At 40.0% G+C, this 18,434-nt stretch overlaps 1 protein-coding gene across 1 annotated transcript in view; it reads right to left on the reverse strand.

Moving 5' to 3' along the window:
- The window catches only part of SPATA16 (spermatogenesis associated 16), an 80,679-nt gene extending 66,694 nt beyond the window's left edge, over nt 1–13,985 (reverse strand). Inside the window, exon 1 of the mRNA XM_075716968.1 lies at nt 13,368–13,985. Coding sequence (XP_075573083.1) covers nt 13,368–13,985 — 618 coding nt within the window. The remainder of the gene's footprint in view (nt 1–13,367) is intronic.
- Nucleotides 13,986–18,434: the final 4,449 nt, after the last annotated feature.

Genomic DNA, 18,434 nt, shown 5'->3' on the forward strand with positions numbered 1-18,434 from the left:
TTAAGAAAATTCAACTGTAAGCAATTAGATACAACTGTAAACAAATAGATTAAGTCTAAGCACCTTGTCTTTAAGGACAATAACCATATCGTGCTACTAATGAAAATGCAATTGAATGTCCTTTGCTTGGATAAACATCCCTAACAGGATTGTTTAGTGCGCAATGATTTCATCCAGCTAAGTGACTTCACTGCGAATCAGCTTTAAAAGCAGATTTATAATGAAGATTAACAAATTAATATTTATCTAGGCTGTGTGCTTAAACTCTTGGATCACACCGAGACCAGTGCTGAGGGCTCTGATATGCAACTGCATCCTAATGTGGATGAACGCAGCCTCTGCTTTAAATGGGTTATAACCAAGGGACTCTCGCTTGAGTCCAGTTTTGCCAGTCATCAAAGCTTTAAAATGGAAGGAGGAGGATCTGGCCTGTTTGTCTAGCTCCTCATCACTAATGAGTTTAGTTTTAATAATTAGTTTCTTGTGCCTATGTAGTTAAAATCCAGTGGTTGATCTTTAGGAGGTGCAATGTCAACTCAGCAGTTTGAGATCTCTTTAGAAGATTAAATCTGTCAAGGAAAAAAGCTCTTCTACATATGCATCTTTCTTCCCATGTGTGATCCTTAAAAGCAAGAAGGATTATAGACCCACATCCACACTTAGCACCTACAAAGCTAACCCTATCTTTAAGATTTTTGTGCATTGGTTCGTAAGAGATCAGCTCAATTCTTTACAGGCAACAAGGGTCATTCAAGGAAGTGTCCCCCTAGTTCAGGTGTGCTAAATATTTTTTCTTTCACATCCCTTCTCTGCTGAGCGAAGTTACACAGTGTATATAATAACACCCATACATTTAAGATTTTCTATCATCTTGTTATCAGTAGAAGTTATAAATCAGAGAATTCATCACTTTTAACTTTGCTCATGGTACCGTATATATCTGCTGAAGTGTCTCTATGGATAAGACATGCGATATGTAGCTAAAAGACCCAGAGAATTATGTTCACATCAGTGAACATAAAAGTATCATCAAGTTTTTCTGTAATAACACTTTTCAGCTGAATTGGCCGTGCTGTGACCTCTGTTAAATTTATGGGAATGAGAGATTTGAGGCTACTCCCTGGTCTTTGAAGTTCTTGAATGATTGTGAGAAGAAAAGAATCATTTAGGGATCCCTTCAGTATAAAGTGCTGCAATTCAGAGTTTCCTCGAGTCTTACTGCTGACATGAAGAGTTATGTTTAGACCTGTGTAACCCCTCAGTTATCTTTGACAAAAACCAAGACATGAGTCTCTGTAAACCATATCTGAACAGATAAGGATTCAGAAAATATGTTTAAATACAGTGAAGATTGGGTTCTGCCATGTCTTCTCTAAGATATCTCAGAGTAAGAGTTCAAAGAAACGAATAATAACTCAATCTTTAATCTCACAAAATCAGAGTAATATTTTAAAGGGATGCGCCTGTGTTTGGGACCATCTAGGTTGTATACTTTTGACATCCCAAACTCTCTCCTGATTTTCATGTAGCACTTCTGCAGTGGATCAATGCATTTGAGATAGACCTCTCCACGCTAGTTCTATACAAACAACAGCAACGTGCACCAAAAGTAAGATTCAACTTAGTTTTACAGAAATGGCTCCTTCTGCACTAAGCAGGAAAATTATGAATCTATAAAATAGCCCTAGGGTCTGGTATTAGTGGGATGCACAATTAAATGTACTCACTGGTCTAAGGGACTTTTTGGTAGCAATATAGACACCACTGGAAAAGGTTTCTGTCGGGTGAACCATCTCAGTGCAGCCCGGAAAGTACATCATCGTTTTCCAAGCTCTGATGGAGGTGGTACCTTTTTTGGTGTGTTTCATCACCCTTTGCTGTATTTTGCTGGCATTTCTGATAAAAGGACTTGGCTTTGCAGCAGGAGAAGGACTGTTTCCTTGCGTTGTCCTGTCTGCCACTGAATATTGAGTCTGACTGAGCGTTTTTGGGGGGTAAGGCAAAGGCAGTGACAGAAAGCACCTGAGGCAGCTCATTTGAGGAAGTTCCCAGGGGACAAGTTACGTAGGAAGGAGACAGTGAGCTGGGACTTTGCAGCACAGGTGGGGATGTGGAGAAGAGTTGTAGAAAGACTCACATCTGAGTTTCAAAGGGGAAGAGAAAAAGGAAACTTTCCTAGGGATCCAAAGGAGCCTTTGTAGCTACAGATTGTTGTAACTTTGGGAAACCCTGCTGGACTGAGAGCAAGGGAAGAAGAAAGGCTGTGCCATACACAGGCATAATGAGCAGGGAGGAGATTTGTTTGCAATTTTCATGTTTCACCTAGCAGAACGGAGTTTGCTTTATCTTGCTGTAGTCTGTAGTCCAGTAACACTATCTTTGAAGATCAAAAGGGCTGTTGGTGTTTTTGGAGTGCTTTAAGTAAAAGGTAAAAGCAGCTCCATCTCACTCCTCTGAACACCTTAAGGTCTTTTCACAAGGATATTCAAATATATATGTGGGCTCGGAGAGGCAGTTATGTTTTGTACCATTGAGGGTTTCTTTTCCCAGAGCTATGTTACAGAATTTTATTTTAATGCCAAACTGGGAAATTTGGGGGTACATCTTACTTAAGACTTTGAGCTTTTGGTCTGCAGAAATCTTGCCAATATCTTGAAGGTTATAGAGGCTATGAAATTGAAGCAAACAACTTAAACATTTGAAGCTTTACAGGCAATCTGGGGTTAAAAACCTGCAATGTACCATTTTATGTCCTTCACATAGCTAGCAAATCTAGAAGTACTTTTTACTTTCAGACTTAGTCTACCTGAGAGTACCCCTGTCAGTAGATAGGAATATTTTTCCAGAAATATTTAATTTAAAAAATCCTGCTAAAGGATATTTATATTTTCATAGGAGCCCTTGTTACAACTGGAGGCCATGCTGCAGGTTTTGTGTACGTGCATCCTTTAGAAGACTGCTGAGTTATTTCATTCAAAGAGTTACCAAGCATGTAAATGAAATGTAAGGAATGAAATCATTACCTGCAATTTTTGTATTAGTGGTGAACTGACACTAATTATGTTATACTTTCACTGATAAAGGAGGTTTCTCTTGCAATGTGTAGGACCCTATAAATATCTTGCTGAAACCACAGTCGTATAAATGCTTGTGATAAAGTACTTTGACAAAGATCACAGAACAAGTCTGTGACATTGTGAACTTAGCATAGATCTTGTTGTGGTATTAAGGCTTTAATTTTGGCAGTAGCAAGCAAGGAAATTTTTATGAGTAAAGACCTCCCAGACATTAGCTAATAAGAAAGAGAAGAGAAGATCCCCCCAAACCCACCACTGGTAAAAGACCAGTGGACATGCTGATCATTACGGTAGCTTCCTAGTTAGCATGTGTGTAATTTGGAAGAATAAAATTAGAGCTCTGGTGATCTGTATGTTGGCACATTGGAACTGTTTCACTGAAAACAATGTGAAAAGTTGAGGTGTAAGAAACTGGCAATGGCAACAGTTTACTAATCACTACTATAGGTTTGATGTCTGTTAAATTCAGGAAAACAGTTTGCCTTAAAAAATAAGGTGCCCAACAGATATTATCGACGCATGTGAATATAGATACACATTTGATAGCAAATTTACTTTGGGAAAACAAGTAAATTTGGTCAAATGGTGTGTGGCAATGAGGTTCTTTGGCAACTTCCATGAGATCAGTCATGCCTTCCTCTGCCAGACTGAAAGGGTTAAAAGTTAGTTTGAATACAGCAATAACCTGCTAGCCTTGCTGGAGCTGATTACTTTGGTTTTGGGTTGTTGGGGGTTTTTTTTGGTGGTTTTTCTTTGTTGTTGTTAGCAGAGGAATGTTTTATCATGCCCTTCCATTTTAAAGATAACTTGGTGGTTTTCCCTGGAGTGATTTTTGGAGTGGCTAATTGGAGGGACAAACCTGAAAAGGCAAGAAATATTTAATTAGTGTCTTTTCTGACTAGCCAACAGTCCTAACCAGATGCCTTCACTTCAGAGCCATCCAAGTAATCAGCCTGGTAATGTCACTGCATTGCACATCGGGCACCTGGCAAGTTGAACACTAACTGCATCCCAGAAAATGTCTGCTAAGCAAGTCTACTTCTGAAAATAACTTTCAAAACCTGATAGCAAGGCTCACGCAGGGCTGAAAACAAACTGCTTTTTGTATATTGCACTGTATTCCAGTCCTTACAACTGTTAGGCACTATCAAAAATATTGCAGTGTAACAAAGAACCAGTTAATGACAGCTTTGTCTCAGTGGAGAGAAAAAAATAAAGTCATTATGGAGAATAAAGAGAGAGAGGATTTTCTCTGAATGATATGATTTCATGCAGTATAAATTTCCAGCTTCTATTCAAAGTCATACTGACATCTTGGTATGCAATTTCAGTCAGCAGAGCAGGAATTGTATATAAACCCCCTGTCTTTATTGTTAATGAGATTTGTGTAAATAACTTGCTAGAAAACATATTGAAAATATATAATTCACAACTAAACATGAATGCAGATGTCAGGTGAGATGAACTAAATTTGCTAGGCTTCCTGCAATGTGGTCTGCAATGGATAATTCAAATAATACGTACATATGATATTTTTGGCATATGAGCTGCTCTATGCAGAGTGAGCACTGGTTTCTGCAATAGTGATTGTGTACAGGACACATTTGCTATCTTGGGCATATTGTTGGTTACACAGTACTGGCTGGGAGCTAAATCTACCTCAGTTATGCTAAGTTAGGAGAAATAATCCCTATTTCTATTCAGAAAACCACTCTTTGCCAGAAAAGCATGGATCTGGTGAGTGTTGACTTTACCAGATGAACTTAACAGGCTGATTGCCCCGAACATGGGCTCTGGTGGGGTGGGATTCAGCCTGCTCTCCCCACATTTCCACTGGGTTTATCTTAAGCCCTGTCTATGTCTAGGTTTAAATTCCTTCTTTGGCTAAAACAAGCCTTTTTGCAGGAACCAGAGGTACATGGGAGGGATTTGGTGACCAGGTGGGGCAGAACATTGAAGAAGTTCAAACCTAAATTTTATGCTCCCTAATGGCTGACAGGTTTTGCATATCTGTCACTGTTTTGGCCTTTTATGGAGACAAGAGCTCTCTGCAAAAATGAGATTTCAAGTGCCCACTAAATTCAGAGGATATAGCGTTTTAGTTTGTGCTCATTTCTAGGTGGATGCTGCTTTATAAAAATAAACTTGATGTGAATCTTTCCCTCCCACAGAAGCTAACAATGTTCCCTGCAGCACTCCTAAGCCAAAGTCATTCCTGTTTATTGGCCCAACTTCAGGTAAAGGCTTTACCTCCCCCCAGTGCAAACTTAGGGGTCTTTCTCATATTGTAAATAATTTGCTTTGGAAGTATTAAATCAGGAAGAAGGGTTTTAGGAAAACATTATGTGTTTGACTTCAGCTTAATCTATGTGCTGTGCTACAAATCTGTGCCTCTCATTACCAATCCCTATTTTATGGAGTGTTCCCTTTATCAGTACTGCCAGGGTGAGAGGAGTAGTCACAGAAGCCAGAAAAAAAAAAAAAACCCAAACCCAAAAACCAAACCAAACCAACAAAACCCCAGAGGTCTCTAATGCAACGTATATTGTGCAATCAATATACTACAATAGTTTCTGAGGAACTTTATATTCTGTACAACATACTGGAATCTCCTTTATAGATTGCCTTTGTAATACAAAAGTTGTCAGTCCTCCACTGTGAGTCCATCCAGGATCAAACCAAACTGAGGATGGTGTAAATATTCCATGTGAAAACCAAACAATGGGAGAAAAGTCAAAACTGATACCGGTACCTGCTCTTGATAGGATTGTAGTTCAAAATGCCTATTGGACTTTGAAGCAGGAGCATCAGTCTGTTGATAGTGTTCACAGGAGGAGCTGGCCAAAATGAATGTTTTTTTGGAGGCAACTGTCAGCTGGTGTGATGTGACTATATTGTAGCAAGATTTTGAGAGCTGTCATGATTGCTTGGAAAAAGCAATATAATTTCAGGCCAACTAATTTAATCCCTTTGATGCCAAGAGATTTGCTACTGCTAAGTCCAAACACAGAGATATCTCACCAGCACTTTTATTAAGGCAAACTATGTGAAAGGTTCACTCTGTTTTGATGGACAGGATTATTAGGGAAAAGCAATAATTTTCTGAAGCCTTATTTTCATGCCATGTCTGGATACGACATTAAAGTTAGCTGCAAGGCCAGCTCTGCCCTCTCTCCCCACCTCAGGATGGTGCGGATTCAGTAAACTCCACCAAGAATCCTCTCAACAGTATTGTCAGTGTTAGAAACACAGCACATATCTGCGCCTCAGCAATAAACAGAAATAAAGCTCTTCCCTAAAGTAACCTAACCAGAATTCATTCCCCCCTAGTTTTTATTGTTTGGTTCACCTCTGTAAAGCTTTTCAGCATTTATATTCATTTTACACTGTCAAAAGCTGAACACGAGTAAGATAACAAATGGTTCTGGTAGCAGCTGTCACCACCTACTGTCTGTGTATGCCTGTGTGAATCTCTAAATGGAAATAAAGTACTTTAATAACACATTTTCTCTAAACTGTCCTCATGGATAAAGTTACTCTCAAATCAGTCCATGAACACTTTCCAATTCGGTGCCCACTTCAGCCTGCATCTCTGCGTCTCCTCTGCAGAATCTATATAGATATGCAGCAGTATGATTTAAAGACATTTCAGATAGAAAAATCAGATAGGAAAAAGAGCACACCTTCTGACCGCCACTTGCCTGTGTTAGCTGCTTTTGGTGTTTGAACCGTCTCCTAACTTGCCTAATTTTCTCCCTATAAATTAAGCTGATTGTCATTGCATTTTTGTGCTGCATTGGCTCTAGCCAGGAAGCACCTAGAGCCACAAATTAAACACGAATTGCTCTGCCCTCCCTGTTCCTGTAAGATACCTTCCAGGAGCAGATGGCAGCTGAGAGGATAAATACCTCCAATTTCTTAAGGCCCTGAACGTAAAAGAAACTCCACTTTGAGACTGGCTCTAAGGCATTGCTTTACATTGAGAGATGTGAGGTAGCATCACACATCTGGGTTTCTCTGCTATCGGGTATAACAATGCCCGTGATACATGAGGGCAGCTGTGGGGTTCAGGGACCTTAAGATTTTTAGCTGCCCAGCTTTGAGAAGTCCTTTATGGATCCAGCCAGCAGTGACATGCCCTGAGCCATGCATGATGTTGACTGTTGAGCAAAAGTCTGAGCCCATGTCTTTATCTCTTTCAAGATGAGCTACTGCCTCATCCAAGGCTGTCCCAAGTATTTTTATTTCCCCCCCCCCCCCCTCTTTTTCTCTTTTTTTCCCTTTGTGTTTACCTACTGAGGAATCTACTACATGGACCTTGTTTCCGTTCCATTTCTTAGTGATTGTAAAACATGCGGTTGGCATGTGTTTAGGTCAATGAGGCTTTTGATTGTAAGTGACAAGTGGTGGGTGATTATTATTTTTAATCAAATATTATACTGCTTAACATTTGCAAAGTATAGAGAAAATATTTGTGCTTTTGAGCACCTGTCACCTCCAGGTAAATAATTTAATAGCATGTGAGGAAGCCAATTAGAGTTAATTAGAAGCTGACTGATCTGCTTTGGCACCAAAATGATTGGAAAATATGGTCTGTCCTATCTGGAATAGGGATTTTGCTCTTGTGTACACACACACACACACGAGTGAGGAAATATATTGTTTTATGGTCAACACACAGTATTCCTTTGAGGAAAAAAGCACTTTATAAGCCAGATATGTAACAACAGTTCAGGCAAGAAGAACAGGGGTATGAATCCTTATAGACAAATAGCCGTGCAGTTGCTCAGCTTTGTTTCATGGTGATGGGCATGCTGGAAATGTCTAGAAGATTAATAGATTCAAATTCAGTGATCAAAAAATGGGAACATGTCCAAATGGATCATTATAACAGATTCCCACTCTATCCCAGAAGCCAAATTTGAGCCATCTGTAAGCTTCACATTCCTGGTCTAAAATCTTCTGCAGCCGTAAAAGACAATAAGTATCAGTAAGGAAAAAAAAAAAAAAAGAAAATCTATTTCTTGGCTTTGCAGCCTAAAAATATAGTGATGGGACTATAGGGAGAGGAAAAAATGCTGATTATCAGGGCTTTTTTCTTTTTCTTTTTTTTTTAAGCAAGTTAAATGAGTAGGCCATATTTAGGAAACTACTTCGCTATTGGAGGTTAAAAGAATATTTCTAGGAAGTAAAGTCAGCATCTCACACTCAGGCTTTGGGGGCTCAGTGACTGCCATCTTTGATGTTCTCTGTCCAAGACCTGGTGTAGTCACAGGAAGTTTCTAGAGGACCTGTGCCGATGATAAGGATACCTAATTTGAGAGTCTAATCTTTTAGCTCCAGAAAGTTGGTGTTAAATATTTAGCCTTTCACATGCTTTCCCTTGAGGACTTTCATGATGTTAAACTATCTAGTCCTTGCACAGCTTTTCTTGGTGAGAGGGAAAAGGGGAAACTATATATAGTCCTATTTTCTACCCCTTTCATTCCAGTGGATGACCAGTAATTCCAATCTCTGTGCTCCATAAAGCAAGGGATTACACATTTTTATACATTGACAGCTTCTTGGACCTCAAGACCCACCTGCAAAAAGAGACAATGCTGGGGGAGAGAGGGTGGGCAGAAATGTGGCTGTGCCCTAGTCTTTCTGCAGCAGCTAGCACTGATCCAATGGTCGCAACAGGGAGCACATCCAAATACCCTGATCCTGTGGTGCTCCCAGGACTGCCCTTGCAGCAATGCCTGTAAGCAAGCTGCCTCTGCTTTTCTAATGAGCTCTGCCAGGGGATAGACTAGTTAAGATGAACTTCTTTTCACACAGGCATTTATATAGGAAATACTAATTTTTTTCTTCTCATATTACGAATTGAGGAAGGCTTGGTTGAACCGTGCTGCCTAACTCTAAATTGGTATGTAATTATGTCCATGAGGCACCGGTGCCACAGCCACTTTCAAAATATTTGCTTTTTGCAGGTATTGTTGCCTGGAAGAGGGAGCTGGGTCTTGACAAAGCATTCTCTGCAAGCAGTGAATCACAAGGCAATGAGCCACAGGAAAGGTTAATCTAAAAACTCAAGGTGCACAAAAAAGATGGCACTAATGTTTATCTGCCTGCCATAGGAAAGGTGCCCATAATAGCCATCTGCGGAAAATGGAGATATTCCAGCTTGTGGAAGGCACCACAACAGCACTCTGGTGAATTAATCACGCGCTGTTTGAGGCCTTCACCTCACACGTGGGATGCATTTCGTGTCTCTGAGATGTTCTACGCCAAAAGCTGTGTGCTGAGATACTGTGGACTTCTTTCTGTGCAGGGCAGTCATGAACCTTTCTCATTTATTTTTTAATCACAGGGCAGGATTATTTTCAGAACAACAGGGTCTGAAATTTAAATTTGTGCTGGTTTTAAACAGGCTGATGTTTCTGAAGTCATTTATGCTCTCCGATATTAGGAGATTAGTTTGAGACAAGATCTTTCGATCCTCATAATGGTTTAATGTTATTTTATAGCTAAGCTCTTAATAATTGGCTAGAGATTTTATAGATATACGTATATGGTTTCCACTGAGGTTTTAAGCTAAAGAGTGATTTCTCATACCCTTCATATCCCAGTCCAGATGTTCAAGTCCTATTTCCCTACATTCCAACAGATGGATGCCAAAAATTTAGGAAATTTACAGTGTTTCTCAATACAGTATATATAATATACTGTATTATTGAGCTAGGAGCTAGAAGAGTGAAGATTATTGCCCAAATTTCTTCAGCTATTTTCCTCACTAGCAACAGAAAGTACTTAATTCTTAAGCTCTGTTGGTGAGAGTTCTCCAAGGGAGCATTACTTTTTCCTCTCCCAGGCCAACTATAATGCAGCTGACTAACACTAAGTCCCTCCTGATTAATTTAATGATAGCTAAATAGTGCAGAAATAGTCAGAAGCCACAAATTCTTGATAACACTGCCTTCCTGATGTCTGTGGTAATCAGCAGCATGCTGTCCAACATATAAAAGTCTCTAAATTAAACAAGCATTTCAGTTTTTCTTTCTGACTAATAATTTTCCTTTTTTTCTTTTTTTAAAATCCAGTAGTTTCAGTACTAGACTTTCAGAACTGCCTGTTATTTGCATATTTGAAAAACAACATGATGTAAAGAATGATAATATGACGTGAATATAGAGATGTATCTAGAAAAGACATTTTGGGTTAAAGAAGAGCCAAAACATGTATGATACTTGTAATATGTACAGTAACACTAACTTTAGTGATACTATTCAAATTTAACACTAAGCACACGCTTTTCTGGATCAGGGTGTCTAACTGAAAATGTTGTCATGTCAGAGTAAAGCCTTAATTTCTTTAAATCTGAAAGATGTCTATGAACATTTTGCATCAGAAACCGTAACTTTGAATTCTCTGACCTTTGAGCTTGTTACATATCACGCTCTCTTCACCCATGTGAAATGCAGAGGAATTTTTGTTCATTTCTTCAAAAAGCGATGGGCAGAATAACCACAGTTCCAATCTCAGTAGCTTAAGTTTTCTGGTTTTCCCTGCATCATCTCCAGTTTGGCTATAGCAGAACAGATAGACAAATTGTAGACGATGCAGGGAAAAGAAAAAAAAAAGATACAGAGTTTTAGAAAACATGACCTGGGAGGAAATACTAAGATGATTGAATTTATTTAATTTAGAGAAGACTGAAAAGAGATATGCTAAGAGGTTGCAAGTACAGACAGAATAGGGTGATTAATTGCTCTTCATGTCAAATAAGGAAATGAAAACTCATTATGGGCTATTTTGCACCATGGAAGATTTGGGAAAAACTTCCCATCAGCTTGCTGATATAGATGAGAAGTCTGTCTCAGTGGAGATTTTTAGAAACAGAGTGTCTTTCAGGGATATTCTGGTTTTTGCTTCTGAGGACAGCTGGATTAAAAGACTACTGAGAAGACCCAGCCCTACATTTCTGTGATTTCCCAATCACTCTGTCCACAATCCCAGGAAGGAATTCTTTAATCTCTACTTATTCTTTTACCAGCATGTCTATTAGCTAGCCTTTCCATTTCCTCTTAGGAGGAGACAAGTACTCCTTTCTTCTCAAGTGACAAGTGTTTTTGTCCCCATCACAGATCATTTCTGAATGTAGGGAAAAAAAAGCCTAAAAAGGATGGCACTTTCTAATTTTACTCACTCGCTGCTATAATATTTATTGTTTTAAAATAAAATGCCTTCAATATTGTAGCAAAAAATAGGAATAGGATATTTGCTTGTCAGCTGCAAACCTCTAATGTTTTACAAATGCTTTTGAATTAAGTTTGGCACTACAGCACTGAAACAAGTATAGTTGGATCCTTTTTCAGGATGTCAAGTGCATAGCTGAAGTGATTGGGGTCACAGTGGAGATAAAACATTAGGGAAAGTCCAGAGAGTCCAGCTTGCAAGCCCTCTATTCTAATCACCAACTGTATTCCTGTAAAGTGGAAAATGTCTCTCTTTTATTTTTTTATTTATTTTTTTGAGAAGCAGACACTGGTCTTCAAAATCCTTATAGCTACTAAGAGTGGGGTTTTTTGCATCATGTAAAAGTCAAGCCCTCATCTGCAAAGTAAATGTTAGCAGCTGGGTTAATTGTGAGGATACAGGGTATCTTTCAAGGTTTAGAAGACAGCTATGCTCTTGGAGGTAGTGTCTTCAAAATGTTCTAATGCTACCTCTTTGAAAGCGGCCTTTGGCTGCAGAGTGCTACTATTTAACAGGTTTAACATTAGTAAAAATTGAGAGGCTGATGCCATTATTAAATTTCATTCTGCACAAAAGCAAACGGTTTATCATAGTCTGTTCCCAGCAATTGTAATCCAATTTTTGTTATCTTACATTGTTTAAAGAAGAGAGAAAGAGAAAGATACTGTACATCAATCTGATAAAAATGTTTAAATAACTAGTGCTTTTTTGTGATTATGTCGGTTTTATAGCAGCATTATGGAAACACGACAGGGTAACTAAAATCTGATTACATCTAAGTCCTTGCCCATTATGTGATTATTATGAACCATGACTTCTACTGGCACATTATGAATTACATGGTCATAATACAAGGGATTTCCAATATAATTAACTGAGATTAGCAGCACTAGAGAAATCTGGGAATAATGATACAACTTTGAACGATCAGTTTTACTGTAAAGGCTGTTAGCTCTGGCTTCCAGGAAACAGGAGGTCGCTGGATGTAACCCTGACTCACCTGCTGGGGTTTCCCACACATCCTTTCTCTTCCCTCCCCTTGCGAAATTAATTGCAACCTTGCCAGAGTGTTAGGAACTCCCTCTTTTACTCTCTTCTTCTTCTCATGTCATACTGATAAAACTCAAGGCTGGTTCAGATCTTCAAAAATGTCAAAGGTCTTTAGATACCTCCTTTTGGAGGGGCTCAGCCTGAAACTGGAAAGGGCTCTGCTTTTGAAAACATAGAAATATCTCCTTATTGAAGAACAGATCCATTTAAGACAGCTCAAGTTTGAGCACTTACAGGCAGAAAGTCATGAAAATCACAGATTAGTTTCAAAGATCATAGCCAAGGTCATATTATTTCCTTAGTATCTCAGGCAGGCAAGAAGTCTTTCTTTCCACAAAAAAATAGCTTTTGGACTCTTAGCTGCTGAAGAGAAAGCCAGCTGTGTCCAGAGGGGGTTGCTCACTGCTGGACCTGTCCTTTCTCATGCAGAAAGAAAAGGATTTCTACACAGATCTGATGGCCATCTTCTGGCTTTAGAGAAAAAAGGAAAACAGAGTGCATGGTGGAAATGCTGTAGGGAAAAATAGAGGTTAAAACAGACCTTTTGTTTAACCGAAGGGTTAAACATTTCACCCAGTAGTGCATGGATGGCTGGGGTAGGGTGGGAACTCCCCTGATTATTGAGATATCATTTGTCCCTGATAGAGCTGGGATTAGAGAAGCTTCCCCCCCCCCCACCCCCCCCCCCCCACTCTATGGGACTGAAATTTCTTCCATATAGAAATACAGTTGAAGACTTAAAGATACAAAATCACCTGAGATTTTGTGCGCCAGTCCAGTCCCCCCCTCCTTCCATGATTTATTTATAGCTCTTAATTTTCAGATTTCACATGAAATTGCATCTCAGGATTTTTATTAAACCATACACATCCCAGGTTTGTGCTGCTTGTTCACTCTGGTATTATTTGCTCCTTGTTCACTTTGGTATTATTACACCCAGTCAGTACAGTGACAGCCTTTCATTTACTTTGCCATGGTGATTGTACTTTTTCAGCCCCATACCTCCAGTGCTGTTGAGAACTGCTCCGCTGCTGCTGTGTAGTTCTTCTGCCTGTAGCAAGTGCTGGCTTCCTGGAGGGTCACCTGGAGCTGTTTGTCAATCTGGGGCAAAGTGCTGCCATTAGGTGCGCTCAGAGCATCTGCTTTTTCAGAATCACGACACGCTGATTGTGTACTTGCAGACACCAGAGGCTCAGCAAACTCAAAGGAAATGTCCTCCTCACTGGTGTAGACCAACTCCATTTCTAGGTCCATTAGGCTTTTCAGAGGAATATGAGACAGAGGTGTTGGGATTAACCGATTGCCAGTCTCTACCACTGTTTCTTCTTTTTTCACAGCTAGTTTTTCATTGTTTTCTGATTTCCGTTTACGGCTTGCTCCACCTACATCATTACTTCGTTTTCTCTTCTTTTTCTCTGCCATTTTTATTCTTTCCATTGTATTTTCTGCTGCTCCATCCCCAAGGTGTTTCTTGACCTCTTGCAGTGCTTCTGGAAGATCATTCAATTTGTTTGCTGCTACATTTGACTCCTTACTACTACGCTTTTGCTGAGAGGTTTCATTCTTGCCATCCATGCTTATGAGATTTTTTTGGAAGTAAATTTTGCTTTCTGATGCCATAACTTGAGCAAAGAAAGTGTCCTAGGAGAAAATGTAGAAAAGTTAAGAATACTCAAATGTTGCAGAGCTAAAAAAAGCATGCAAATGCTTTCTCCACTAGGCACATTGTAGGCACCATTATGAGACAAAACTCTTCAATAGTTAGTGTGTAGAATATCAGACTCGCTCTAATTACTTTCTCTTTCCTGTGTAAAAGTTTAAGGCTGCTTAAATATTTTTGATAGCTCTCGATAGCGGATGTTTCTTTACGTAAAGTAATGCCAGTGTATCAGTTTGTTATATCTGCAACAAGAAGGGAAAATCTGGCTTTTAATCAAAAGAAAAACAACCAAAACCCTGTGACTGATCGACTTGCATTGTTGTTACAGGGTGCAAAAAATCACTGTGGCCTGATTTTTGAGAGCTGGTAAGCACAGTAGTAACTAAGGTCAGAGAGAGGTGTTCAAAAATCAGGCAAAGCGGATGTATTCCAGAGGGGCACAAGCTCCAAGTGGGGTCCCAGCTTCAGCTGCATTTGAAGAAAATTTGGATCCGGATTTGGGTTTCAAACCCATTTCTTAATGAACTGTCTGCAAAGGACACGAGTGTTGGTGCTAAGAAGCAACCCTCCCCCAGTAGTTAACAGCCTAATTCTCAGTTCAGGGAACCAGTAGTGGATTCAAACTGGTACAACAAGGTGCAGAATCAAGTTCATAAGTCTCCTCTCAACACCAGTTCCTGTACAACAGGAAAGGTGACTTGATCTGCATTGTAACTCATAACGGTGCTCAAAGGAAATGTTGATTTTCATCTGCCCCTGCTGACTTCAGAGTGAGAAGGTGGAAGGCACAGGTAATTTCCTTCTCAGTTTTTTCATCAGTAATGAAAAGTCTAACGGTAAATAGCTTTAATGATGACCGTCTTTCAGAATGGTTTAAGCATAAACAGTCAGCCTTTAACCTTGTGTTACTGTTTAACAGACCTCCATACGCTTAACACCAGTTTAATGTACCTAGCTACAGGTACAGATTGTGCAGAGGGAAGATACATAATAAATGCATTTCTGTTCGGCCAGAAACGTATTTTAAACAATAAGCAACTTGTTGAGTTTTAGTGAGGGCCCTACAGCAGGCACTACTGCACTTGTAAAAGCTGCCGGAATGTGTCTTGGATGCTGTGGTATGGTGAACCTTTGCTGTTTAGGGCAATGGGCAGAAATTTATAGAAAGGGGTAAAGGAAAGAGGTGAAGGCAGTTTAGGCCATACCAGAAGCTGATACTGAATTTTAATGTAAATATTGTTTCAAATATTTGTCGTGTTTTCCCCCCCTCCCCTGGCTAAGCCAGATTGCAGCCAGGACTGTCACCAGCCCTGAAGCAGGGAACTTGTTGATTTTGACATTTGTTCACAACCTCTAGGCTGAAAACTTTACTGTAGCAGAACTGCCTGTGGAGAAACTTATTCCTCCTTCCACGACTGCAAGAGAAGGAGCGAGAGGTGAGGGGATAATTGTGTGATTTAAGGTAATTTCAGCAGACTTTTTTCAGCTGAGCAATCACAACTCCTACTGAGTTCAATGGGGATGGAAAACCACTGGCCCTTCCCAGATAGTGCTCCGCACTTGTCAGAATGGAACTCAAAGGAATCATATTTATAGCAAGCTATTTTGAATGGCAGCAGTAAAGCAGCTGGAAAAGGCTAATGTACTCGCATCTGGCAGCAATTTTACCTGTTTGTAAGACATTCAATCCCTTTTTAAAACAAACCATAGCATAGCCTGAAGATTGGAAGCCGTGTTTCTCAGTGCTGGCTTCAGCACTAAGTAATTTAGGAAATTATGATTTATTTTCACTGTGCAGTGGAGCAGAGATACTCCAGCCAGCCCCAGCACCAGCTGAGGGGATGAGCCTGATAATCTCGGTGCCACGTCATGCCAACATAACTGTCACATAGGGGACCTGTAGTGGACCTCCATTTGGCCCGGCAGTATACGGCTATCCCAGCTTCTGGAGGGGGAACACAGGACTTCCACAGCCTCTTGGGTGGGCTGTTCACTGACGGTCCTATAGAACTCTGGAAAATGAGATTTAAGTGTCTACATCAGATACAAGTTTGCAGGGATTTTCCTGTGAGCAGCCATATAGTATCAAGGAGTCCTCAAGGAAAATTAACGGACTCTTCTCCTCACCAGAAATCTTACAAAAAAGCCCTATATCTGATGGGGGGTTGATATTGGCGTGAATGGGAAATTGGCTGGACCAAGCTCTTTGTTGTTAGACTCTTAAGAAGTTTAAAATAATTTAGCACAGAATAAAAAAAAGCAGAGCACAAACAGTGAAATACAGACCAATAATTCTTTAATCACTTACGGACATTTTTCCGGTCGACCAGCACCTGAAATGAACTTTGCTGTATCAAGTGGATTTATACTGCTCCTATTGTATTTTTAGGTATTTAAGCTGATTAACATGACTTTGGGTTGTGCGATGGAAGCATGTTATAACTCAGGCAGGCTCACTTTAATCACTGCCTCAATAAAAAAACACTTCCAGGGAAAAGCTTTTAGAAAATCATTATCTTTGTCAGTTAAGTATTTTCCTGAGACTTTGGTTAAAATGTCTGTTTTTTATTTTGGAAGCGTTTACTGTAAAATGCTTCTAATGAATCACTATGCAGGGGAATATAGATAGACAATTTAGCTCTATAGTCAGAAGGAAGCTACTCTAAATTTGTGAGCTCTCAGGAATGATCTTCCTGATCAGTCATAAGCAAGTTCAGCTTTCTGCATACCTGAGGGTTAATCTTTGCCAAGAGACCTCTGTCCATGGCACTGCCAGCCACTACAGCTAAGTATTTTTTGGGGTCAATTGGTAAGGAAACCACATCTCTTCAGATGGAGAGGCTTACATGAAAAAAATATAAATGCAAAAGGAACATAAGATCATTTGTCTTCTAAAATCTTCCGGTTTTGTCTGTTGATTTCCCAATATAACTGAGAAAACCTTCTTGGGGAGAGTGGCCTGCCTACTAGATAACGTAAACTTCCTTATGTGCGTGATCTTATGAACCTTATTACTTATGCTTTCTGTTCTGTGTCTAGTTTGATTCTGCTTTCAACACCTTCTCCTATTATCTCACATCAGATTAGAGGAGAACCTGCTGATAAATCACACCGGCACTTCAGCTGGCGCCTAGTTGTTAAATTCTTTGCCAGTTCTTTGATGAGCCCTTTTTGCTTCAGAATGTAAACTTTGATTTCAACCAAAAAAGCTTTTGCCCTTACAGTTGTGAAGTAACACCTTTCTAAATGCCACAGACTGCAGTGCTATTTTCCTGAATCTGCATATAGCAAGGTAGAACCACTGGGCTACATTCAACGTTGATTTAAGTGGAGGGCCAGGAGAGAGGAATTTCTTCTAGTAGTTCTCAGAGGGAATTAAGCTGCCTTAAAACTGAACCATTACATTACCATTACCAGCAATTTGGGACATGAATTCTGTGGGGCTGCACTTCAGAAAAAGGTCTGTTTCTCGATTTCGGTAAAATCTTTCCACAGACAGCACAAGTTGCTGTTTCTGAGGATCACAGTTGCCTTTCATGGCAGAGGCTGTGGAGAAAGAAGCAAATTCAAGGAGATATTCCCCAGTGCTGGCCTGCTGGATCATACAGTTTCATGGTTCGGAGGTCTGGGTGGATGGTATGGCAGCTAGGAAGCAGAAAGGGGACGTGACGATTATGTTTCTTGCTCTGAGCCAGGTTCCTTACACTGACCATTGGACAGCAGTCCAAGTGGACCCATGTTCTGACATTGCATGTGCCCCATGAGTGCCCTGCTAAAACTCAGAGACAAATTAGCCATCAGATCTGGAGACAGCAATAATTCTCCCTCCCGCCACCCTGATCAGAACTGGCAGAGATTTCTGTTGTCACTGTTTTGTTTTATTTTCACTTCCTCTGCAGCATAAGGTACAAGCTGCCTCGTTCAGGATGGTCTGGCTGTACCTCATCTGCTGTCCCAGAAGCTCTAGTCATTAGTGGTCCATCTGTATTTTGTGCTCTCTGCTGTGAATGTTCAATGCTGCACGGTTTCTAGAGGATAACATCACAACATTTTTCAGCCGGAGCATGACTGTATCGGCAACACTCATGCATTTTGTGCACAGATACCCCATCTGTCTTTCAGCGAGCTCACTTGTGTATCGGCAACCATATCGTTGTGTTAGCCTGATACCCCACCCAGGCTAACTCACCCTGCTAGAAGATATATGTAATGACAACTGCTGTATTAATATATTACTTAGACTGTGATGGGACTTTTTCAGAAAGTTATAGGAACTGAACTTTCATCTATAATAGTCTTTTTACTCCCAGAAGGCCATTTGAAATCACAGGGCAGTCATCTGCCACAGTTCATTTCTGTGCAAATGTTGGAACAGGCGAAACTGCATCCAAAACTATGGAGCAAGTATA

The sequence above is a fragment of the Pelecanus crispus genome, chromosome 9 (assembly GCF_030463565.1).
Source record: "Pelecanus crispus isolate bPelCri1 chromosome 9, bPelCri1.pri, whole genome shotgun sequence".
Lineage (NCBI taxonomy): Eukaryota > Metazoa > Chordata > Aves > Pelecaniformes > Pelecanidae > Pelecanus > Pelecanus crispus.